This window comes from Sabethes cyaneus, chromosome 3 (assembly GCF_943734655.1).
Source record: "Sabethes cyaneus chromosome 3, idSabCyanKW18_F2, whole genome shotgun sequence".
Classification (NCBI taxonomy): Eukaryota; Metazoa; Arthropoda; class Insecta; order Diptera; family Culicidae; genus Sabethes; species Sabethes cyaneus.
In genome coordinates, this window is record NC_071355.1 from 98,550,458 (window position 1) to 98,570,415 (window position 19,958).

At 38.3% G+C, this 19,958-nt stretch overlaps 3 protein-coding genes across 3 annotated transcripts; 1 reads left to right on the forward strand and 2 right to left on the reverse strand.

The window, feature by feature from the left end:
- Window positions 1–573: 573 nt before the first annotated feature.
- On the reverse strand, window positions 574–1,918 carry LOC128739917 (venom protease-like). The gene is made up of 3 exons (XM_053835419.1): window positions 1,823–1,918; window positions 934–1,761; window positions 574–699 (listed from the first exon to the last, which is right to left on the reverse strand). The coding sequence occupies exons 1-3, from the start codon at window positions 1,916–1,918 to the stop codon at window positions 574–576; spliced, it is 1,050 nt and encodes a 349-aa protein (XP_053691394.1).
- A 150-nt stretch (window positions 1,919–2,068) lies between these two features.
- Window positions 2,069–2,917, reverse strand: LOC128739918 (uncharacterized; the record flags this gene model as incomplete). Its single annotated transcript, XM_053835420.1, has 1 exon — window positions 2,069–2,917. A coding segment is annotated over one exon (849 nt), but the record flags the coding sequence as incomplete, so codon positions are not given.
- Window positions 2,918–10,408: 7,491 nt separating this feature from the next.
- LOC128741208 (ras-like protein 2) lies at window positions 10,409–13,254 on the forward strand. Its single transcript, XM_053836844.1, has 3 exons — window positions 10,409–10,709; window positions 11,492–11,579; window positions 11,639–13,254. The coding sequence occupies exons 1-3, from the start codon at window positions 10,599–10,601 to the stop codon at window positions 12,049–12,051; spliced, it is 612 nt and encodes a 203-aa protein (XP_053692819.1). The 5' UTR covers window positions 10,409–10,598; the 3' UTR covers window positions 12,052–13,254.
- Window positions 13,255–19,958: the final 6,704 nt, after the last annotated feature.

The window sequence follows — 19,958 nt, forward strand, 5'->3', positions numbered from 1 at the left end:
AGAACCTTTAATTTCAAGTAACTCTTTCGAAGGTTCCATAAACCTAAGAACAAGTTTCCCACCCAAAATTCTAATGAGCACGTTTTTTGGTTTTGGATCACTGCAGATAGGGGAGATTGACAATTTTGTTTTCCCATATGAAAACAGAATTGTCAATGTTAGTCTAATGTGCAACGTTTAAAATACAAAAAAAACGAATCAATTCGACTTTCGCGTGATAGAGAAAAAAAATATTTAAAATGAGCCAAAAAATATGGCACTAAAAGCCTCCCGAACTAAATACATAAGAAAAATTAAAAAAATAATGAGATCGGCACTTTATTTTGTCTAACAGTGTATTATAAGGTTGAACAAATACGCGCCATGAACACCAATGAAATTAAAAGTGAATTATGACTACTGAACTATTCATGAATGCGCTATAGAACAGTCATTTATTTATATCCCTTTACGAATAGTGTATCAACTAATATAAGCACCCACGCTTTTGTGGGTGTATATTTCTAACGTCGATGTCCATCCGCAGCTTTATTGATAACGTTTTAGTTTGCTTCCTTTTATTTTATCGTCGTATTAAAGATTCAACTTTGATTCGATCCACGGTATATACGGGCCCACCTTCACGTATACTCCTGGAAAACCTTCCTTCGCACACTCATATCCGTAAGATACAATTCCAACCAGATTGTAATAGTAGTACTGTCCATTTGTCGAGCGCTGTTGATGGTGAGAATAATTTATAAAAAGGCGGTTAGTTTGCAATGCCAAAACGAAAAGTGGTATTATAATGATCGGCAGCGCTGATTTATTAACCTTATGTCTGAGCAATAAGTATTTTTGTATTACTAATTTGGCTCGCGCTGTGCCTTAACCCGGTAAAAGAACTCATCAAAAATTATTTGTATTCATATTGTATTACGAAACCACGCCCACCTGCGGTAACATCAGCGGTCCACCGCTGTCGCCTTGACAGGAATCCTTTCCGCCCTGGGGAAACCCGGCACAAAGCACAGTATCGTCAAATACCTGATTCGGAAAGTACAACTGATAGTTGAAGGCACATTGGTCAGTCGGAAGGATGACCACTTGCACTTCCTGAAGTCGACTAGCGGTTGGGCCTCGGAAAGACGTTGTACCCCAGCCGGCAACGAATGGTGAGTAGTAAGTTATGTCAGATGAACGAATTGCCTGCTCTACCGGCAAACAAATGATCTTAATTGCATCCGAAATCTGCACATCTTGTTGCAAACGAATGAGAGCAATGTCATGTTGAACCGTCTTCTCATTATACTGCTCATGGGTGAAGGATTTTTCGACGTAAATATCGATAGGATTTGCACCGTCACTGTCAGAGGTTATGTCATACTCTCCGAGTCTTACAAAGTAAAGTAAATTTTGAATACAATGTGCAGCACTTAGCACGTGTCTACTCGTTATCAAAGTGCCTCCACATAGAAATCTCGGTCCAGTGGTTAGATCAAAATTGCTCGCACGGTAACCCAATGCAGCAATCCACGGCCACGCTCCACGTTGGGCATCCACTCCACCAACGACTCGCGAATGAGATGCGTTGGACATTCCACACATGTCGACAGGATTTGTAGGTAATCTGTATTGTCCATACTGTTGTCCAATGGTACTAGTAGGAGCGGTTTGAGTAGTTTGAGTAGCCATTGACTGTACATTTGAGAAGAAGAATGATCCTGAGGTAGCAGCAGTAGTAGTGATTTGCTGTGCGAATCTGAACACGGCACAGCACACCTAAAATTGAAACCAAATTCTATCAAAAAAAATTTCTACAAATATTTCCACCATTGCCTACAATTTGTGAAGTATCGCGATTTCCACAAATGCTCTGAAGCACAAAATTTTCTATATTAGGATCACGCTTCTGAGAGTTTTGAATGAGGAGACGCATTATGGAATCACAGTTGACGTAAGGTATACATGAGCCAGTTTGCCCGTCTGGAGTGAAGCAAATATCATCTAAAAAAAAAGAAAAAGAAAATGCGAGTACGTGTGAAGATGAAAAATTATCAGTTGAAATAATCGATATTGGATACCTAAACTATCGAAAGGTATTTAAAGCATAGTTCTGCTGTCTAACATCTATGCAAGGACAGCCGTTGGGCAGCTGTCTAGGCAACGGTCGCGGGTCAATGCCGGATGAAGTGGGGGGAATACCAGGTGGTAGATAAGGAGGACACGTTGGCGGTATTGGTGAACAAGTTGTTGATGTAGTTTGAACAACACCTGGCGACGTGGGCGGGTAAAGTGTAGACAAGAATGTGGGAAAAGTTGGAAGAGGTGATATATTAGTCACTGTCGTTATTGGGGGTAGAGTCGTTAGTGTAACTCTTGGAATTGTGCTGGTAGGAAAAGGTGTGGTAAACGTTACTGTTGGGAAGAGCGAGGAAATTAGTGTCGACGTCAAGGGAGCTGTTGGAAATGTTTGAGTTATCAAAGATGAATTAACGGTAGACGCACTGGAAGTGGCAAATGTAGTGCTTGTTAATGGGACAGTAGGTACTGTTGAAGTGATAGGGGATGTAGTCACTGTTATTGGAGTTCCTGTAGATTGTGTTGTTTGAAATGTCGTCGATGTCAGCGCGGGAAATGTTGATAACGTTGTGCTGAACAATGTACTTTGAGCGGTCGTTGTGGTACTGGATGGAACAGATGTGGTGGTGGTTGTTCCGGTGCTAGCGTTCATGGGTGTCGTTGTAAGCGGAATGAAAGTGAACGGTGACGTCGTAGTTGTGGAAGGAAATGTGTATCCGTTTGGCAGTGTGATGAAAGGAAACGGAGTTGTTGTCTGGAAGTGAAGCCAGCAAATCTCCTTCCATTGACCAAGTTTTGCAATCCACGGAAACAGCAATAATTTCCAACAAACATCAGCTAGTGACATAATTTGAAATAATCAACACCATTCACCACTATAACACACTACGAGAAACTATGTAGAACTAACCAGCTATTAACTGTCACATCGCTTAATAAATGCATCAGCCACTGACTAAATCATTGAATCTGAACAATGTATATTCTAGACAGCAATACATTTCACAAATAAAAACTCAATGTCATATGCACTTTTTAATAACAATTACGATAGTTATATGGTGTCATTCGGATCCCTGTTTGGATACTTCGTAAACCAAAGCTAACCATCAGATACTGATCAATGGTGAATTATTTAGTATCTCAAGCGATAACTAACCCAAAAGCTTGAACGTAAAAAATCAATTCATTTATGCATCACTTGAATAAAAAATTCGAACTTGAACGACAATAAAGTTATCAGAGCATAAAGCTTACTGAGCAATGCTGTTGGATTTGCAATTGCTCACTAGAATGAATAAACAGTTTGGAAACTGAATGAATTGCTCTTAATCGTGAGAATTACAGCAAAACCATTACAAAAGGTTATGGTCATCTCATACCAAATTAAATAAAAAGAATTTCAAACAGTACATCGATGAACCAAAAATTGAACTTACTTTGACCGCTCACATTATTCATGTGGACTGCGATGAATGTCAATAGCAGAATAATCATGTTCTCTTTTGTAATAGCTATTTTTCCGCAAGCTTATCCTCACATATACCCGGTTTAAGTTAAACTAACGACCAGCACACCATAACAGCGTGGTAATGTGCCAATTCACAGAATTATTCTAGTAATTATCCACGAGCACCTAACTATGTTAACCACAATGCATGGAGTGAACAAATGGTTCGTTCAACCGTTAAGAACTCCAAATTATACCAATTCGTGATTTGTGACTGTTTTACTAAAACTAGGTAGATCCGGTTTTAAATGAAAATATGAAAATAGGCCTTAAATTGATTATGTGAATCATCAAAAAGGTAGTTGAATATCACAATCTTGTAGAAGCCTGATAACATCTTATAATTCCAAATTTAACGAAAGGGCAGCTATATCGTTATGTAAATCCATTCTGCAAAATTAAGTAGGTTTCCTAAAACTGATAATGGTATAGTAGTTAAATAAGAGATAAGAAAAAATGAAAACACATTTAAATGGTACACTCCTCTAACATTACGGGACATCAGTAGCAACCTTTTCTGCTATATGAATTAGTTAATGATATAAACGATTCAATATCAAATGAAATGGCATACCTATATGTATATATTTTTGCAAAAAAGAAAATCACAATGAATTTCAGCAGAATGGTGCCCAAAAATTAAAACACGCTCTTGGGTCTTGTTCACAGTAGAATTATTTTTTGAATACTTACGAAATGAGAAAAGTTTTGAAGCATTTGTTTAGATGGAACCAGCATCCCACAATATGGGTTTAAAAAAAATTTGGTATACATCAAATCTCGTTCATTTGTATAAAAGATCACATAGGTATAATTAACATTGCAACATTCACCATTTCATTTTACACTAAAATGCTCCTAGTGATAAATTTCCTAAAATTGGAAATCTTCGGAATGTTTTGCAAATTTGTTTGATAACATTATTTTTTTAAGAAATTACTCCCGTTTTAAATGTTAGTTGTAATGCGTCATCTTCAGACATATTTCTTTTAAAATGTACCTATTTATTTAAAAGTCCCAGTATTTACTCTTATTGATGTAGAATAGAAGATTGGTCAATCTGTATCGTAGCTATTTAGGGGCCTATCAAACACCACGTAGACAGAAAACCCCCCCGTCCTCCTTTGCGGACATCGAGATTGTCTTTCCTGCCTGCTATTCAACATTGCGTTTGGAAGTGTTACAAGACGGGCGCGATCGAAATGCTGTCGGAATTCTTTCGACAGAATATTTGAGGCAATTGGAGATCAGTACACCAGGCTAAAACGCTAAGCAGTGAAGATTGGGTTGAAGATAAATACATCTAAAACGGAGTATATGCTGGCGGGCGAGACCGAGCGCGACTGGGTCCGCTTGGGCAGTACCGTGGTAATCGACGGGGATGAGCTTTAGCTAGTCGATGAGTTTGTATATCTTGGCTCACTGGCAACATAGGACAACAATACCAGAGATGAATACATTAAAGGCGTATTATCGGCGGAAGTCGGGCCTACTACGGAATCCACAAACACTTGTGGTCGAAAAATCTGAGCCCCCGTACAAAGTGCACATTGTACGAAATGCTAATTCGACCGGTTATCCTCTACGGGCACGAAACGTGGACACTGCTAGAAGAGGACCTACGAGCACTCGGAGTTCTCGAACGGCGGGTGCTCATAACCATCTTTGGCGGAGTGCAAGAGAACGGTGTATGGAGGCGAAGAACGAACCACAAGCTCGCGCGTCTCTGCGGCAAACCCAATATTCAGAAAGTGGTTATAGCTGGATGGATATGTTGGACAGGACATGTTGCTAGAATGCCGGGCAACTGTCCTGCAAAATGGTGTTCGCATCGAATTCGGTAGAAACAACACGAGAAATTATACTGCGCAGGCCTTATCATAAGACGTTAGGCCAATCAAGTAAGTGTACTGGAGTCATCTGCGAGAGATATAACACACCTTGCACCGTCCGATATAATACATTGAATTAGAAACGGTTAGAATTCTGAATTGAGAGACTGGCCATGTCACTCCAAAACTCGCTTCATTAAACCAACGACACCCACTGATTACGTGAAACGTGTGTCGCTGGTTTATGATGACAAGTTCTCGCGAGCTACTGAGTTGCCATGGCCAGTCTCTCAATTCAGAACTCTAGGAACGGTGGAAGTCTTATGTGGCGGTTATCGAGAGAGAGCGCTTGGGCTTGACAGCCGAGCAGAGAATCGATCGACAGTTTACGGATAGACACGCGAGGGACCAGTTCGGTACAAATGGCGACGAGAATAAAAATGGGTAAGTTCAATTAAAATAGGGCAAGTAATTCAACATGAAAAGTCAGGCACTGATACGGGTTAATGCGAGTTTTTGCTTTCGTAGGAAAGCTTGGTTTTTGTTCGAAATAGTGTGCTGCGAGACGCACTTCGTATTTGATTTCAGTTACAGTCATGAGCTGTAACGCTGACATCCGTTCTGGCGGCGAGCACTAAAATGTTATTTTTTCCGAAAGTTGTACCCACTAGCAGTAAAGCCTATCCACCTTTTCGCATGATGGCGGCTAGTGGGTACAATGTTCGGGAGATATCGATCTTTTCGCGTTAACATGCTTTTGGAAACTTTATTCACGTCAGGTTGATATAACAGAGAACAGACTACCAGGTAATTAACAAAAAATGTGTAAAAGATTTTTATATAATCAACGAGTAATCCTTCGATGGAGCACCCCTCGAGCAGTAAGTGGCAAACTAAAACTTGATGTCGCTGCCATCGCATGTAACTTCAGCACAAAGTAATAAATATAAAGGTACATACATATTTTTGATGCGTTTGGCAAACTATTGCTGGAGGGCGCCACCCGCAGATTTTACACACAAAATATCGATTACCTTCTTCGAGCCTGGTAGTCTGTTCTCCCCCAAGCAACCAAAAGTTCAGTTTTCACTTAGGGAACGAACTCAGAATTTCATATTTGGTTCAAATTTAGTTCCGCAGGACTTTCTTGCTGAACAACATGATACTAGATTTACAAACCGAACTTGATTCCCAATAAAGTACCGTTAATATATGGAGCAACTTGAAAGTTGGCTGGCCGTGCATGAGGACCCACCGGAGAGTTCCTCACATAAGCCCATCGCCTCATCGTAGGACCAGATGCTATTCCGCTCGATCGTACATTTATATTTTAGCCATGCTTTTTTGGGAGCGATGTTGGCATCCCGAAGCATTTTTTTCACATCTTGAACTCGCTGTGAATTGGGCCACAGCATAATGTTTCCGGATTTGAAGCTTCAGATCCATTTTTCTGGCACCGACGAAAGCTCATTGTGGCCCCTTGCGTTCATAGTCTCGACAACGGCAAACGGCATATCTGTAATGAATGAAGTTCTAATTAATTTTGCGTCAGTCAATATTGTTTGCATTGTATCCACCTTTTCGCGTGCGTAAAGGCGGCTAGCGGGTGCAATCTTCGGAAAATATTAACAAGCCAAGCCAGCAACTTTACTCAAGTCAAGTTAACATTTCCTCTTTTGATTATTGTTGTAGAATTATGACGCCTACGTGAGTGAAGTGGATATAATTGCTAACCTGGATTTTGCGAAAAATGTTGCTACGGAAAAAATTACCGCTTGCTGCTGCTGAAACATCCAAAACAAACTGGTGAACTGTCAAACGCAAGTTCACATAAAGCCTCGCGCGTATTTCTTTTTGAACCGTCCAGTACGAAAATGTTTCGCGTGTACTTTTTCTGAACTGTCACGTTCGGATGAAGTTTCACTTGTAGTATTGTCAATTGCAAGGAAAATTGTACCATCCAAAGTGCAATATCGCTGATAAAAGTGCTATTTTGCATTAAATCGTTTCGGTCTCTTCGGCGCACTTATTGCTTGGAATATAACGAAAAAGTGCGCCGAAGATTCCGAAACGATTTAATGCAAAATAGCACTTTTATGAGCGATATCGCACTTTGAATGGTACAATTTTCCTTGCAATCAGTAATATTTCAAAAATTTCACGTTCGGATGAAGTTTTGTGCGTACTATTTCTGAACTTCAAGTTCAGATCATGACTTTCAAGTTCAAAAAGAAACCATGGGCTGTCCTTGATATTACAGTAAATGAGAAATCAGTACATCGAGTGAAATTTATGCAGATCTCATATTTCAGCAATGGAGCAGTGGTGTGTATCTAGGTTACCAAGAGGAGTACTCGAGTTCGAAACTCGAGGCAAGTTATGAAAATAAATTAATATTAATAAACAATCATTATTCTTCTGATCTAGGTTTTCGATCTAAGCTTATCATTAATAATCAAAACAAATGGTTTAGTTAAGGAAAAAAACAGGGAAACGTGGAAAATTACTTTTTAATTTTGAGATTATCGAAGTTTTTTTCCGAGCTGAACAGCGTTCTATACAGCGACCTAAGCAAACTCTCTGCGAACTTTCTAGTTTTGTTTGAAAGTTGCTTAGCATTCCCACTTAAAACTTGAAAGTACGGTTAGTTGCTTAAAAATTAAGCTGAATAGAATTCTATTCATGATAATTTGGGAAGCTGATTAAGCTACAAAATCTACTTTTATTGGAACTTTTGGTTGCTTGTGCTGTGTTTCAACTGCAACATCAATATGAATATGACAAACAGCAACAGCAACATTGCCGTTGTTGTTCTTTCTCCTTCTTACTACAGTGATTTCAGTTTGTCGCAGTTTGGTCGCAGTTTTGTGCAGTGCACTTTCAAACTGCGGAGTCCCGTGTGGTGGGAAGCGCGGCATATAAAGTAACCGACGTATTTTGGACACAGAGAACAGATTAACAGGCTCGAAGGAAGTAATCGATTTTTTGTGTGTAAAATCTGTTGGTAGCGCCCTCCAGAAATAGTTTGCCAAACGCATAAAAAATATGCATGTACCTTTATCAATATTTCTTTGTGCTGGAGTTACATAGCAGCGATGGCAGCGACATCAAGATTTAGTTTGCCACTTACTGCTCGAGGGGTGCTCTATTGAAGGATTACTTGTTGATTACATAAAAACCTTTTACACACTTTTTGTTAATTATCTGGTAGTCTGTTCTCTGTGTTTTGGACCCCATCAGTAGCTGTACATAATTTAGACACAGCAAAATCAAATCGAAGTGTCCAAATTATGTACAGTTGCTGATGGGGACCAAACTAGGTTGGTTACCCTACGACCTATTCGACAGAATAAGGACATAAATGTCGACCAACATTAGAAAAGGGCGGATAAGTCAACTGTCAACCCAAGCAACCAAAAGTTCGAATATTACTTGACACGCGAACTCGAAAGTTCATAATTAGTTCAGATTAAGTTCCGTGGAACTTCCTTGCTGATTAGTAGTGTATATCAAGTATACGTGGAACTAAATGCTTTAAGAAGTGATGTAAGTACTTCATAGATACTTCAAAGCTATTAGGATGCTACATGAAGTTCTGAAGTAACTTTAGTTGCTAACAAGTTCTGCGTGCTGCTTTTTTGTTTATATTTTTGGTGATCAAACCAGCAGAACCTAAAACTATTTGAGATTAATTATTTTTATTTCACTTCAATAAATTTAATGCTCGCATATTTCTAATTACAAATATAAATTAGAATGCAATGCTCTTCATTATTGTGTTGTGTAGTGTAGCATATGTTGTCGGTATCTCACTACTATAGTTGATTGGCTGGTTCCAAACTTTATGTTCTATAATTAACTCGCGCTGCATAAAGCTGCTGAGATGTTCTAAAACGTAGTTTTACTTAAGAACAACTCATTGGCAAAATTCACATCGCTTGTATACGACAAAGGTGACGCAGTGGATCGGGATAGGTTTACAACGCGGAACACCCGGGTTCAAACCCAACAGCAGGCAAATGCAACGAATATAGAAATTAGGTAGAAGTATAAAAATAGAACATATAGAAGTGCGGCTAAATTTGTTTTTTCTTAGTTTTTGACAGTTTATTTCGAAGCTGCTTAGCGTTCTGTGCAGCGAACTCAAGACAGCTTGAAAGTTCGGTTAATTACTTAAAAGTGACGCTGCTTAGCAAGTTATAGATTAATATACATAAAGCTGTTTAACTCTTCTTAGACACTATTATTCGAACTCTTGGTTACTTGGGAAGCAGAACGAGTGAGAGTTCATTTTCCTATGCTGCTCCAGCAAAAAATAACTCTCGCTCGGTCCGCTCGACAGTTGGCCCATCCACCCTTTTCAAATGTTAGTCGACAAATAATAACACGCATATACGAAATAATTCTCCTCACCAGCATTTTTGTTCTCATTGGCTTTCTAAAGAGAGTGTCCAAGGAGTTTCCAACAGCAATGATTACTACGCACCTCTGAAATGAGGCACCTTTGATTACTTTACTGATTATTACCATTAATTTTTGGTAATCAATCTGTTGTGATTACTAAAAAAATTTCATGATTACCAATGATTACTTGAGATTATCATTGATTACTATTCTGATTACCCATTTATTACTTTTATTACCTAATTAATACGTAAATGATTACGAAAGTAATCTCTGATTACTGCGCATTATACGTCTGACTGGAAGCCCCTTGAAAGCATCCCATGCAGGCAAGCATGATGCAGGCATTACCTATCTGTGCAGCCATATACGCTATACTTTATCTGAATTAGCCTTTGATTTGACTTTGCAAAAATTATTCAACATAACAACATGTATAGGACCTATTATAAAATAATAAAAATTTTCCTCGCATTTTCATAATACTCCCAAGATCAATTTTGTTACAAAAAATTTATTTACAAACGAATGACAAAGTCAATAAAAAAAATTGGCAGTCCTGGTATTGACTGATGTCACTTTTCTTCTCATCTCATCTCATCGCCAGGCCACAGTTTTAAAAAATGTACACAACATTTTTAGTGGGCAATCTGTTTGTTTCTTCCATTTTTTTACGTTTAATTGTGCTGCATCCCGTAGATTTTTACCGTAATTTATCTCCTCAAATTGATTTTTGTACAATTTGGTTTAGTTGGTTGTGAAATCAATTAATTTGTGCGTTTATTATCAGTATGTCTCGATACAATCAATCAAATCACGGCAGCTATGCTCAGACCTATAAACTGGTTGTAGTGGGTGGAGGAGGAGTTGGAAAATCAGCAATTACTATACAGTTTATACAGGTATTTTTAGCAAACAATTTACCTCTTATATTGTTATATCAAATATGCTTCTCGCACCGAAAATAACATCTAAATCAAGGTGAAACGAGACAGTATTGTGGCATCTGGCGTCGGTTTGCAAGTTTGATATCGGTCTTGCCATGCTCCGCTTACAAATCTCTATCATCTACTCAAGTGGACGACGATTAAGTAAAATAGAGGATCGATCATATAGCCCCACCCGCACTATGATCAGCCAGAATGCAAATTCAAAAACTATCATCGTTTTCTAGATGTAAAAAAGCTATGATTGTTGATCGCCCACATAATACTGCTCTGATTTCGTCATCGTCGATTATATGCGCCCAAGTGTTACATTGAACGCGCGTTGGCAGTTTTGTTTTGAAAAGACAATTATTACATGTTGGACTAGTTTTCGGCATATGGATGCACTCATTCTTCCTAGCCGTGAAGTGTGACATTGAAATCGTGACTATCGTTTACAGCTCGATGTTTTGTTTTTAGGCGATGCGAATAATTTTAACCAGAATTCACAGATGAGTTATAAAATAGTCCTATTTTTGTTTTTGACATGGCAGTATTTCATTTTATTTTCTCTACTATTGGATAAATTTCTTGCTTTTTTTCAACAAAACCAGCCCTATATCTAGGTATATATACAGAACCCCAAAAACAATTTATGTTTTTCACCGATTCCTAACTGCTTTAAATAAAGATATATGTTTCATCTTCTTAGTTTATTGAACCGTATTTTCTGAAAACTAATATACATTTCATTCTAGAGTTATTTTGTCCATGATTATGATCCAACTATTGAAGACTCATACAACAAACAATGTGTTATCGACGATATTCCTGCCAAACTTGATAGTAAGTTTTAATGAACTTCGGTAAAGTTAAAATGTGATTCACAAACTATCTTTGTACAGTTCTGGATACTGCTGGTCAGGAAGAATTCAGCGCAATGCGAGAACAGTACATGAGATCTGGCGAAGGGTTCCTGTTAGTATTCGCCGTGACTGATCATGCGAGTTTTGATGAAATTTACAAATTTCATAAACAAATTCTGCGCGTGAAAGACCGTGATGAATTTCCGATGTTAATGGTAGGAAATAAATCCGACTTGGATCACCAGAGAGTTGTTTCTTTAGAAGAAGCCCAGCAGCTGAGCAGGCAACTGAAGATTCCATACATCGAATGTAGTGCTAAGTTAAGAATCAATGTGGATCAGGCGTTCCACGAATTGGTTCGTGTAGTAAGAAAGTTTCAACTATCGGAAAGACCGCTAATCGACGAGAAGAAAAAACGAAAGGGTGGGAAGAAAAAGTGTTGTATACTCTAATGCAGGGAAATTGCATTTGAACAACAATTTGCTTTCTAATAACTAGGCACAGACAGCACTAACCCATTCCCTGCAGAAAATCATAAAATTCCCCCAACAACGTGAATGCCCATTGCATATCAAATAAAAGCAAAACTGACACAAACTAGGTTTTAGACAGACAGAAAAAAGAACAATCAAAATTGAGAAGCTATGAACAAGTATAAAGTCAACATGGCCAAACTCGAAATGTGGTAACATCAGAAAACGCCCGGCGGGAATGGGTAGATCGATATTGCTAAAACCAAACAAAACGCACAGTACGTTAAACACGTGGGAGAGCGCCAATTAAAATAAATCTGAAACGAGTTTGAAAAACCATATGTAGAAGTAAAAACTGCCGTACTAATATGTTATAAAGGAACATAGGAATGAATATGGACAATACAAACTGTGGCACGAGTTTCAATTTGAACGATAAAACAGTTACTCAAACTTTATATTTTCAACACGTCGATATCTATTAACTGTGCCATATGTTTGTAATTTATGGATTTTAACGTAGTTGGAGTAGTATACAAATGTGCCTAATCGATATTTAATATTTCATAAATAATCAAACTAGTTCAGGAATAACACCCCAGTCTAACGGATGGCAGAAAAAGCATTTCCAACGGTGTTCTTATAACGGAAACTATTATTTATAAATATTTTTATCAAATTAACTGTCAACTATTTTGTTCTCATTAAATGCAAGAACTACGGATATCATAGTGGTATGACAGAATAAAATATACAATGTTATAAAGATTAATCGAAAAAATATATTTACTATACTAATTATATACAAAACTATATCAATGTAATATCAAAACAAATGAATGTTACATTGTGTTTTATAGCATAAGCTCGAAAAATAATCAAATAGCTTATTAAGTTGTTAACGATATCGTTTCAAGATTAATGCAATGTAACGCCATCATTAACCAAAACAGCTAGCTTTAGATGTGCTTTTAATCCGCAACAGATACAACAGGTTGTCAACAGATAGTGAAGTGAACGTTTGATTGTTTTCAATTCTATTGGCAAAATAAGATGATAGTTTTGAGAACGGTGCTAAACTAATCACGACTCAATTTAAATCACAAGTAAGCAGGCGATTACAATAACATTGACAACCGTTGTATCGAAACATTTATGAAAATATATGTTTAAACGTTGATCAGCTAATGCAGATTCTTTTATTTTATATCTTTTAAGATCTAGCAGTATTTTTCAACATACTTTTCAAAAAGTAAACTTTTGTTAATAAATCTTATGTGGCAGTATTCCTTAACATGAACATATCGCTAGTTAATGTAACTGAAAGTTGTAGCTGTCGAGAATTGTTTAAGTAAAGCACGTAATTCAGAAACCAGTCCTTTCGCCAAAATTTAATTTGACACACTGCGAGTCCAGTTGTAATCTTTTCGCAGTAGAAAATCCAAGCAGAAAACGGACGATAGAAGAAAGTAATGAAACAAAGATATTTAGTATCCAAACAGACTGTGACAAAACGTGAAGGGGAAAGAACGGGCAATTAGGTAAGGGAAGCAACGCTTAATTAAGTAGGTATGTGTGCCATTTCTCTTTACCCAAGCTGGGAGACCCGTTGATCAACAGCTATTATATTAGGATGTTAAAACTACCGTTATAAAAATTAATTTATTGCGTGACCTCATTATGAAGGTTAAGACAAACACAGAAGGTTGGTCTACTTCAAAACAGTTTTTCTTGTTCGCCATTCCCATTTTTTATTGATTAAATGTTTAAAGATAGCTTTTTTTGTTATACTTGAGTTATGGCTGAAGAACTTGATTTTCCACAACATTCACCATCTTCAAAAGTTCATAATTATCCTAGATTAATAATTCCAGAAATAAAAAGGAATCTCACTTTTGATTCAAAATTTTGCTGATCCCCTGAGTGCCCTGTCGTCTTTATAGCCTATAGTCTCTATAGGTAGACAAATCAACCAATCAATCAATTACGGTTTACAGTAATGCTAGACAGTTTTTACCGGCACTTCAAAATGAATGTTGTCAGTCTCACTGGACCGAGCTCTCGAATTTATTAACGCTTTGACAGCATTTCGAATAAAACTGACTGCTACGACTTGAGCCAAGAATTTATCAATTCGCTATCGGATTTTATAAACAAAGTAGGACACATTAAATTTCCGGGATCCCAACAGCTGAGATCTCGGAAAAAATCTTGAAAAAACATTTAATCAGGAAGTTATTTTGAGAATTGTGTTTATGGGGATGTCGGAATAACGATATTAAAGAAATGAGATTTGGCACTTCAGTATGCTGACATCGCAAATCTGCTGTTTTAGTATAATAGTAGTATAGGCCTTGTGGTATCTCGGTTAACACATTTCTTTTCTTTTCGATATCTCAGTATATATTTTTCCAAAATTACGGTGAACGAGAAATGGTTTTCGAAATCACGGGAAAATAGATAGTTGTTTATTTGCCTCTCTGATGGCCTCGAGGTAGGGCGCTGGCCTAACAAGCTAATCGTCTTATGTTCGAATCTCAGCTAGGAGAGACTGTTAGAGTCCATAGGATCGTGGCACTAGCCCCACAATTGTCTTGTAGTCCAACAGCTTATTTGACAGAAAAACTTACTTATTATTATTGTTTATTTGAGTAATTCATCCGACTTTACGTCTTAATAAATTTTGATTGGACTGGGAAAAGCCACCTTGAGTAAGTTACATACTCTTACTCGAAGTGGCACAGAAACCCAGTGTCTTTTACATCGACATATAATAAAAAATACATAGAACAAAGTCAATAAAATAGCTTAACTACACAAAAGAACATTTTAAAACTACACCAAAAAGTAGCTAAAACTCCATGCTATTTCTGTGACGATTGTACTCCAAAGTCATACGACGAACTGGTTCATGAAGTCCATAGTTAGTGCAGTGTGAATCGACGCGTAGGAACTGTTGGTTTCTTTGAGGCCGAAGGGGACAGTATAGCTGAAGCTGCGACAGAACAGCAGGGCAGTCAAGAGCACCCAACAGGATCTTATGAGCAGTCTTGGCGAAGATATCCTTCCGTCGCTGCTCGAAAAGTGTAATCCCAACTAGCAGACAAAGTTCCTCATAAGGCGGAAGAGCATCAGGGTTTCTCCAAGGTAGCCTGCCGCAGATCTTACGTATGAAGTGTTTTTGTATTCGTTCAATGCGAAGTATCCAATAATTATGATAAGGATCCCAAACACCACAGCTAGTCTCAAAAACGGAACGGACTAAGGAGCAGTACAAAGTACGTAGTGTGCCCGGATCAGAGAAATCTCTACCGATTCGGAAGATAGTACCATTACGCTTTGTTAATAATAAAGGTGTAATGTCTGAACGACATCTGGCTATCTAGTACAACGCCTAGATCCGTGACGTTGTTACTCCGCTGTAGAGATGCTCCGTTGATGCAGTAATCGAACACCAGAGGCTGTTTTTTACGAATGAAGCTAATAACGGTACATTTCTGAGTGCTGATAAGCATACGATTGGAGTTGCACCATTCTACAAACAAATCAAACAATTTCTATCAATTTCTGAAGCTGCAAACAATGTGTGATGGTTTTAATTGGCAGATAAATTTTTAGATCATCAGCGTAGCTCCAGGAGCTCTTCCAGGAGGCAACAAACTTAGTTAGCCTTACGTCTTAAGACAAAGCCTGCATAACGTAATTCCTCATTCTTCGTCTCCATACACCATTCTCTTCCACGCCGCCAAATATGGTTCTAAGCACCCGCCGTTCGAGAACTTCGAGTTTCATGCTCGTAGAGGACAACCGGTCTAATTAGTGTTTTGAACAATATGCACTTTGTACGGAGGCTCAGATTATTCGACCGCAAGTGTTTGTGGAGTTCGTCTTCCGCTGATAATACGCTTTTTAATCTCACGAATGGTATTGTTGTCCTATATTGCCAGTGAGCCAAGGTATACGAACTCGTCGACTACCTTCTACTCATATTCGTCAATTACCATGGCTAAGCGGACTGCTTGGTCCCGCCCGCCAACATGTACTTTGTTTTAGACGTATTTATATTCATCCCAGTCTTCTCTGCTTCGCATTTTACTTTCGTGTACTGATCTTTCACTGCATCCAATCTTCTACTGACAACATTCACGTATTCGGCAAAGCAGAAAAATTGACGGATTTATTAAAAATCGTACCCCGCGATTCGATCTCCGCTCGTCTTATAACATCTTCAAGCGCAATGTAGAATAGCAAGCATAAAGACCATCTCCTTGCCGAATTCCCCTGCGAGATTCGAATGGGTCCAACAATCCACCCGAGATTTACACACAGTACTGGATCTTATCCATCGATAAGTCTAGTAAGTTTACCCGGAAAGCAGTGTTCGTCCAGAATTTTCCATAGCTCTTGTCGGTTTACGTTATCATATGCGGTTTTAAAATCAATGAATGGGGCTTGGAATTCGTGGTAGTTCCTGGGGATCTGCCGTAGGGCGAAGTTTTAATTTTTTTAGGCCTACCATTCATGAGCGGCAGAGCTGTCCTGCACTCTGTCCCCATTTGCCTATTTAACTGTAGCACCTTAGACAACCAAGATTTAAAAATGTTATGCATGGGGCATTTATAGAGTCAATGATTATCCATATGATCTAAGTATTACTCTATCTTAAGTATTTACAGCGTACTTCCAGTTCACATTGTGTGGCGTAACAAGAGCGCCCTCTGCGCGCCACTTGACCACTATAAGGCGAGATGGAACATCCACAAAACAAGCCAAGTCTCACGGCATTGCGCGGCAGATGTTAGCTCGATATGTGAGAAGATACGATGCGGCGATATCGGGGCAGGGGTGGACCAAGTTGATTCCTTCAACATGGTTTCCACTCCCGCTGCAGAGCAAGAGCTAGTGGGCCATATTTTAGGATATGAACGATCGATGCCAGGGTATCATTACCTGTAAAAAAGGATACCAGCTGGCGGATAGAAACGGAAGAGCTTCCCAAGTAACAACGGTAGCTGAATTGCAAGAGCAATGGCTGTTTACGGGTTGGTTTAAGGCGATCAAAGCTGCATAAAGTAAGCACTCAAATGGTGTTTAAATAAGCGATGTTTAAGCTATTTTAAGTTTTTCAAACCAGTTCTCTCCCAAAAGCTGATAAAAAAGCTTAATAGCGGATTTTCTTGCTAAACAATCTGCTTCTAAACAGCCGTAAACATCAAACCGATTTACGGCTGCTTAAAGGTGTTAAAATGTAGAGTGGAAGCTTTCGTTAGGCTTACAGCTTTCAAACAACTTTAAGTCTGCTTAAGGGTGTTAAAGTGGCTTTACAAACTTCTACCAAGTTTTCATTCGGCTCACAGCACACATACTGTCAGATCATAGAATTTCGCAATTCGGCTGACAGCAAAAGTTTGTCAGTTATCGACATTATCGACTGCTTCACGCTAGGCGGGCTAGGCTTCAGGTGTAAAGATATTCTCACTGTCTGTTCTGCAGGTGCAAATGGGGCGGATCATACGGGGCGGATCAAGATGGCGGGTTCAATTCCCGGAAAAAAGACATGCATTTTTAATTAGCTAACAACTGACTTGTACGAATGAAAGTTATTCGAAACTAAAAATATCGCGTTCACGGCTAAATAAAAAATAGTGACGCCGTTCCACATTTTATTAAATTTTTAAAAATAGATTTTTTTGGCTGCATAAAATTTGATGAAGCGTTGATTAAGCGACTGGAAAAGTAGATTGCAAAACTATTTCTCGTTCTAAAAATAGAATTGACAGCATTGCGCAAATTGGCTATTTAAAAGTGCAAAAAAGTTTCTATTAAGCTTCATTGCAGCTTCGAGAGCAGCTATTAATTAGCATGAAGCTTGATAAAATCACCAGATTTAGATGTTTAAGAGCTGAAAAAAGGTTTTCATTTCTAAACCTAAACCATAGATCAGCCACAGGTTGAATAAAACCAGCTATAAAAGCGTTTGATCAGCCTGAAATTGTTACTTGGGTTATGTCTTCAACATCGATACAAAGCTAACTTAAGCGTCAACGGAAACTTTCCTTGTGTGCTTCAGAGGCTCGATGGCAGGGCTTCAAACGGGTAGCGGTCAATAAGTTTTTCGACGTTTTGCGTTTGTTTATGTATGTATATGTATGTGGATGTGCGTATATGTGTGGATAATGTGTTTATGTGTGTGTGCTTGTTGCACTTGTATACACGTTCCAAACATGTGTTTAAAAGGGCGCTCATTATGTCTCAGGGAGTGCTCATTGTGCCCCACACACTGATTGATTTTCAGTTTTTGAAGCATGAATTTAAACTCCAATTTTCATCATCATATCAATCATTTTTCAATTTGCAATCAGCATACCTTTTATTATCGATATTAAATTTATGTTTTGTAATGAAGACACTTTAAAAATTCAGTCATTTTGGATGCTTGAATCAGCCAAGTTAGGGTACCCCTAATACCGTCAGCTCTTTCCGGCACAGCCCGAAACTCAACATAGGGCTGACAAAATCGGAACATTACTGTATTATTATTTGACTGATTAAATCGAAAATAATAACTAATAAAATTGTATCCAAATACCTAAGTCTGAATTATCATTTTTAAACACTGATTCATAATCATCAATCAGCATGTAATCTTTTACAATTGTAAGATCGACGATGTGTGAGTGATTCCTCATTGCGTTGTGTTGAATTGCTAAAAGCAATGTGTTAATATGCACGAAATGTTATATTATGTTACCAACGTTTTCGCATAATCTTTTTATTTTGAGTATATTCTTATATGAACACTATCGATGCAAACTCTGTAGCTGTAGGGGGTGGGGGGGGGCTCTGTAACTGCAAGGTTATCGAGTATGCTTTGACAAGCGAATGGTTGTGGGCTCGAATCTTAGTAGAATCACCCAAGTAACCATAAGCATTAACTAAAAACCGTATATGAGGAATAAATCAGCATTCGTAGTGCCAAACTATTGTATATCAGCAATCTTATTGCTTATAAAACTCCGATATTTTTACGATACGTCGATAATGTAAACCAAATGGCGTTTAGATTAAGATTTTTTTACAAACATCCATAGCGTTTTCTTGTGGCATAGCATTCTAATAACCCGCTATTTCGCCTTTTTAGCATTATATGAGTTCTACAGAGGTGTATAAAGCATAATAAGCTTTTAATCAGAGTTCTGTGTGTAAATAACAATGTTATTAAAAGACTAATGTGTAGTGCTTAGCATTGGCGGAACTAGAGGGGGGCTAAGCCCCCCCTAGGAGAGATTTAGCCCCCCCTAGAAAAATTGACTTGGCTGTCCAATAAAACGGTCGAAAAAAAATTCTAGGGCTATAGCCCCCCCTAGAAATGAGCGCTAGTTCCGCCAATGGTGCTTAGTGGTTACTTGGACAGATCATTTGATGTAAAAGTGACTTTAGCATGGGTTTATTCTCAGGCCCCTCATCACCCTTCCCTTATGCTGAATTCTAAGTTATCCTGATGAAGCCTATTGACAGTGCAAAAATGTAACTCTCTTATACTTAAATGCACTGGTAGCTTATCAGGTAGCGCCAGGGATGGCTATAATTGGGGGACAGTACTGTCATGTGGAACGAGGTGTGTAAAGTAGACTAAGCATTGAAGGAAGGGTAAACCCCAATACACACAAGCACGCATAAAAATTTATAAGCTTGTCGTTCACTCAATAGCGATAATAGCAAAAAAGATATGCGGCGCAGGTTACAGCAAACACCCGGGCGACATTACAATAGATCTACAGATTGGTCGCAGTAATGACTCCACACAACAACAAAAAATCAATGCAAACGATCGAACGTAAGAAAAGGTTGCGCAGTTTTATAAACATACTTGCTGATTACCCGAT

What these genes read in the sequence shown, in the direction of transcription:
- LOC128739917 (XM_053835419.1), bottom strand. Translation starts at nt 1,918, where the DNA reads ATGCGTCTCCTCATTCAAAACTCTCAGAAGCGTGATCCTAATATAGAA. An exon ending in ATCGCGATACTTCACAAATT is followed by an intron (nt 1,762 to 1,822) that starts GTAGGCAATGGT and finishes TTTCAATTTTAG; the next exon opens with GTGTGCTGTGCCGTGTTCAG. An exon ending in GACCGCTGATGTTACCGCAG is followed by an intron (nt 700 to 933) that starts GTGGGCGTGGTT and finishes ACAAATGGACAG; the next exon opens with TACTACTATTACAATCTGGT.
- LOC128741208 (XM_053836844.1), top strand. Translation starts at nt 10,599, where the DNA reads ATGTCTCGATACAATCAATCAAATCACGGCAGCTATGCTCAGACCTAT. An exon ending in TTACTATACAGTTTATACAG is followed by an intron (nt 10,710 to 11,491) that starts GTATTTTTAGCA and finishes ATTTCATTCTAG; the next exon opens with AGTTATTTTGTCCATGATTA. An exon ending in TATTCCTGCCAAACTTGATA is followed by an intron (nt 11,580 to 11,638) that starts GTAAGTTTTAAT and finishes ATCTTTGTACAG; the next exon opens with TTCTGGATACTGCTGGTCAG.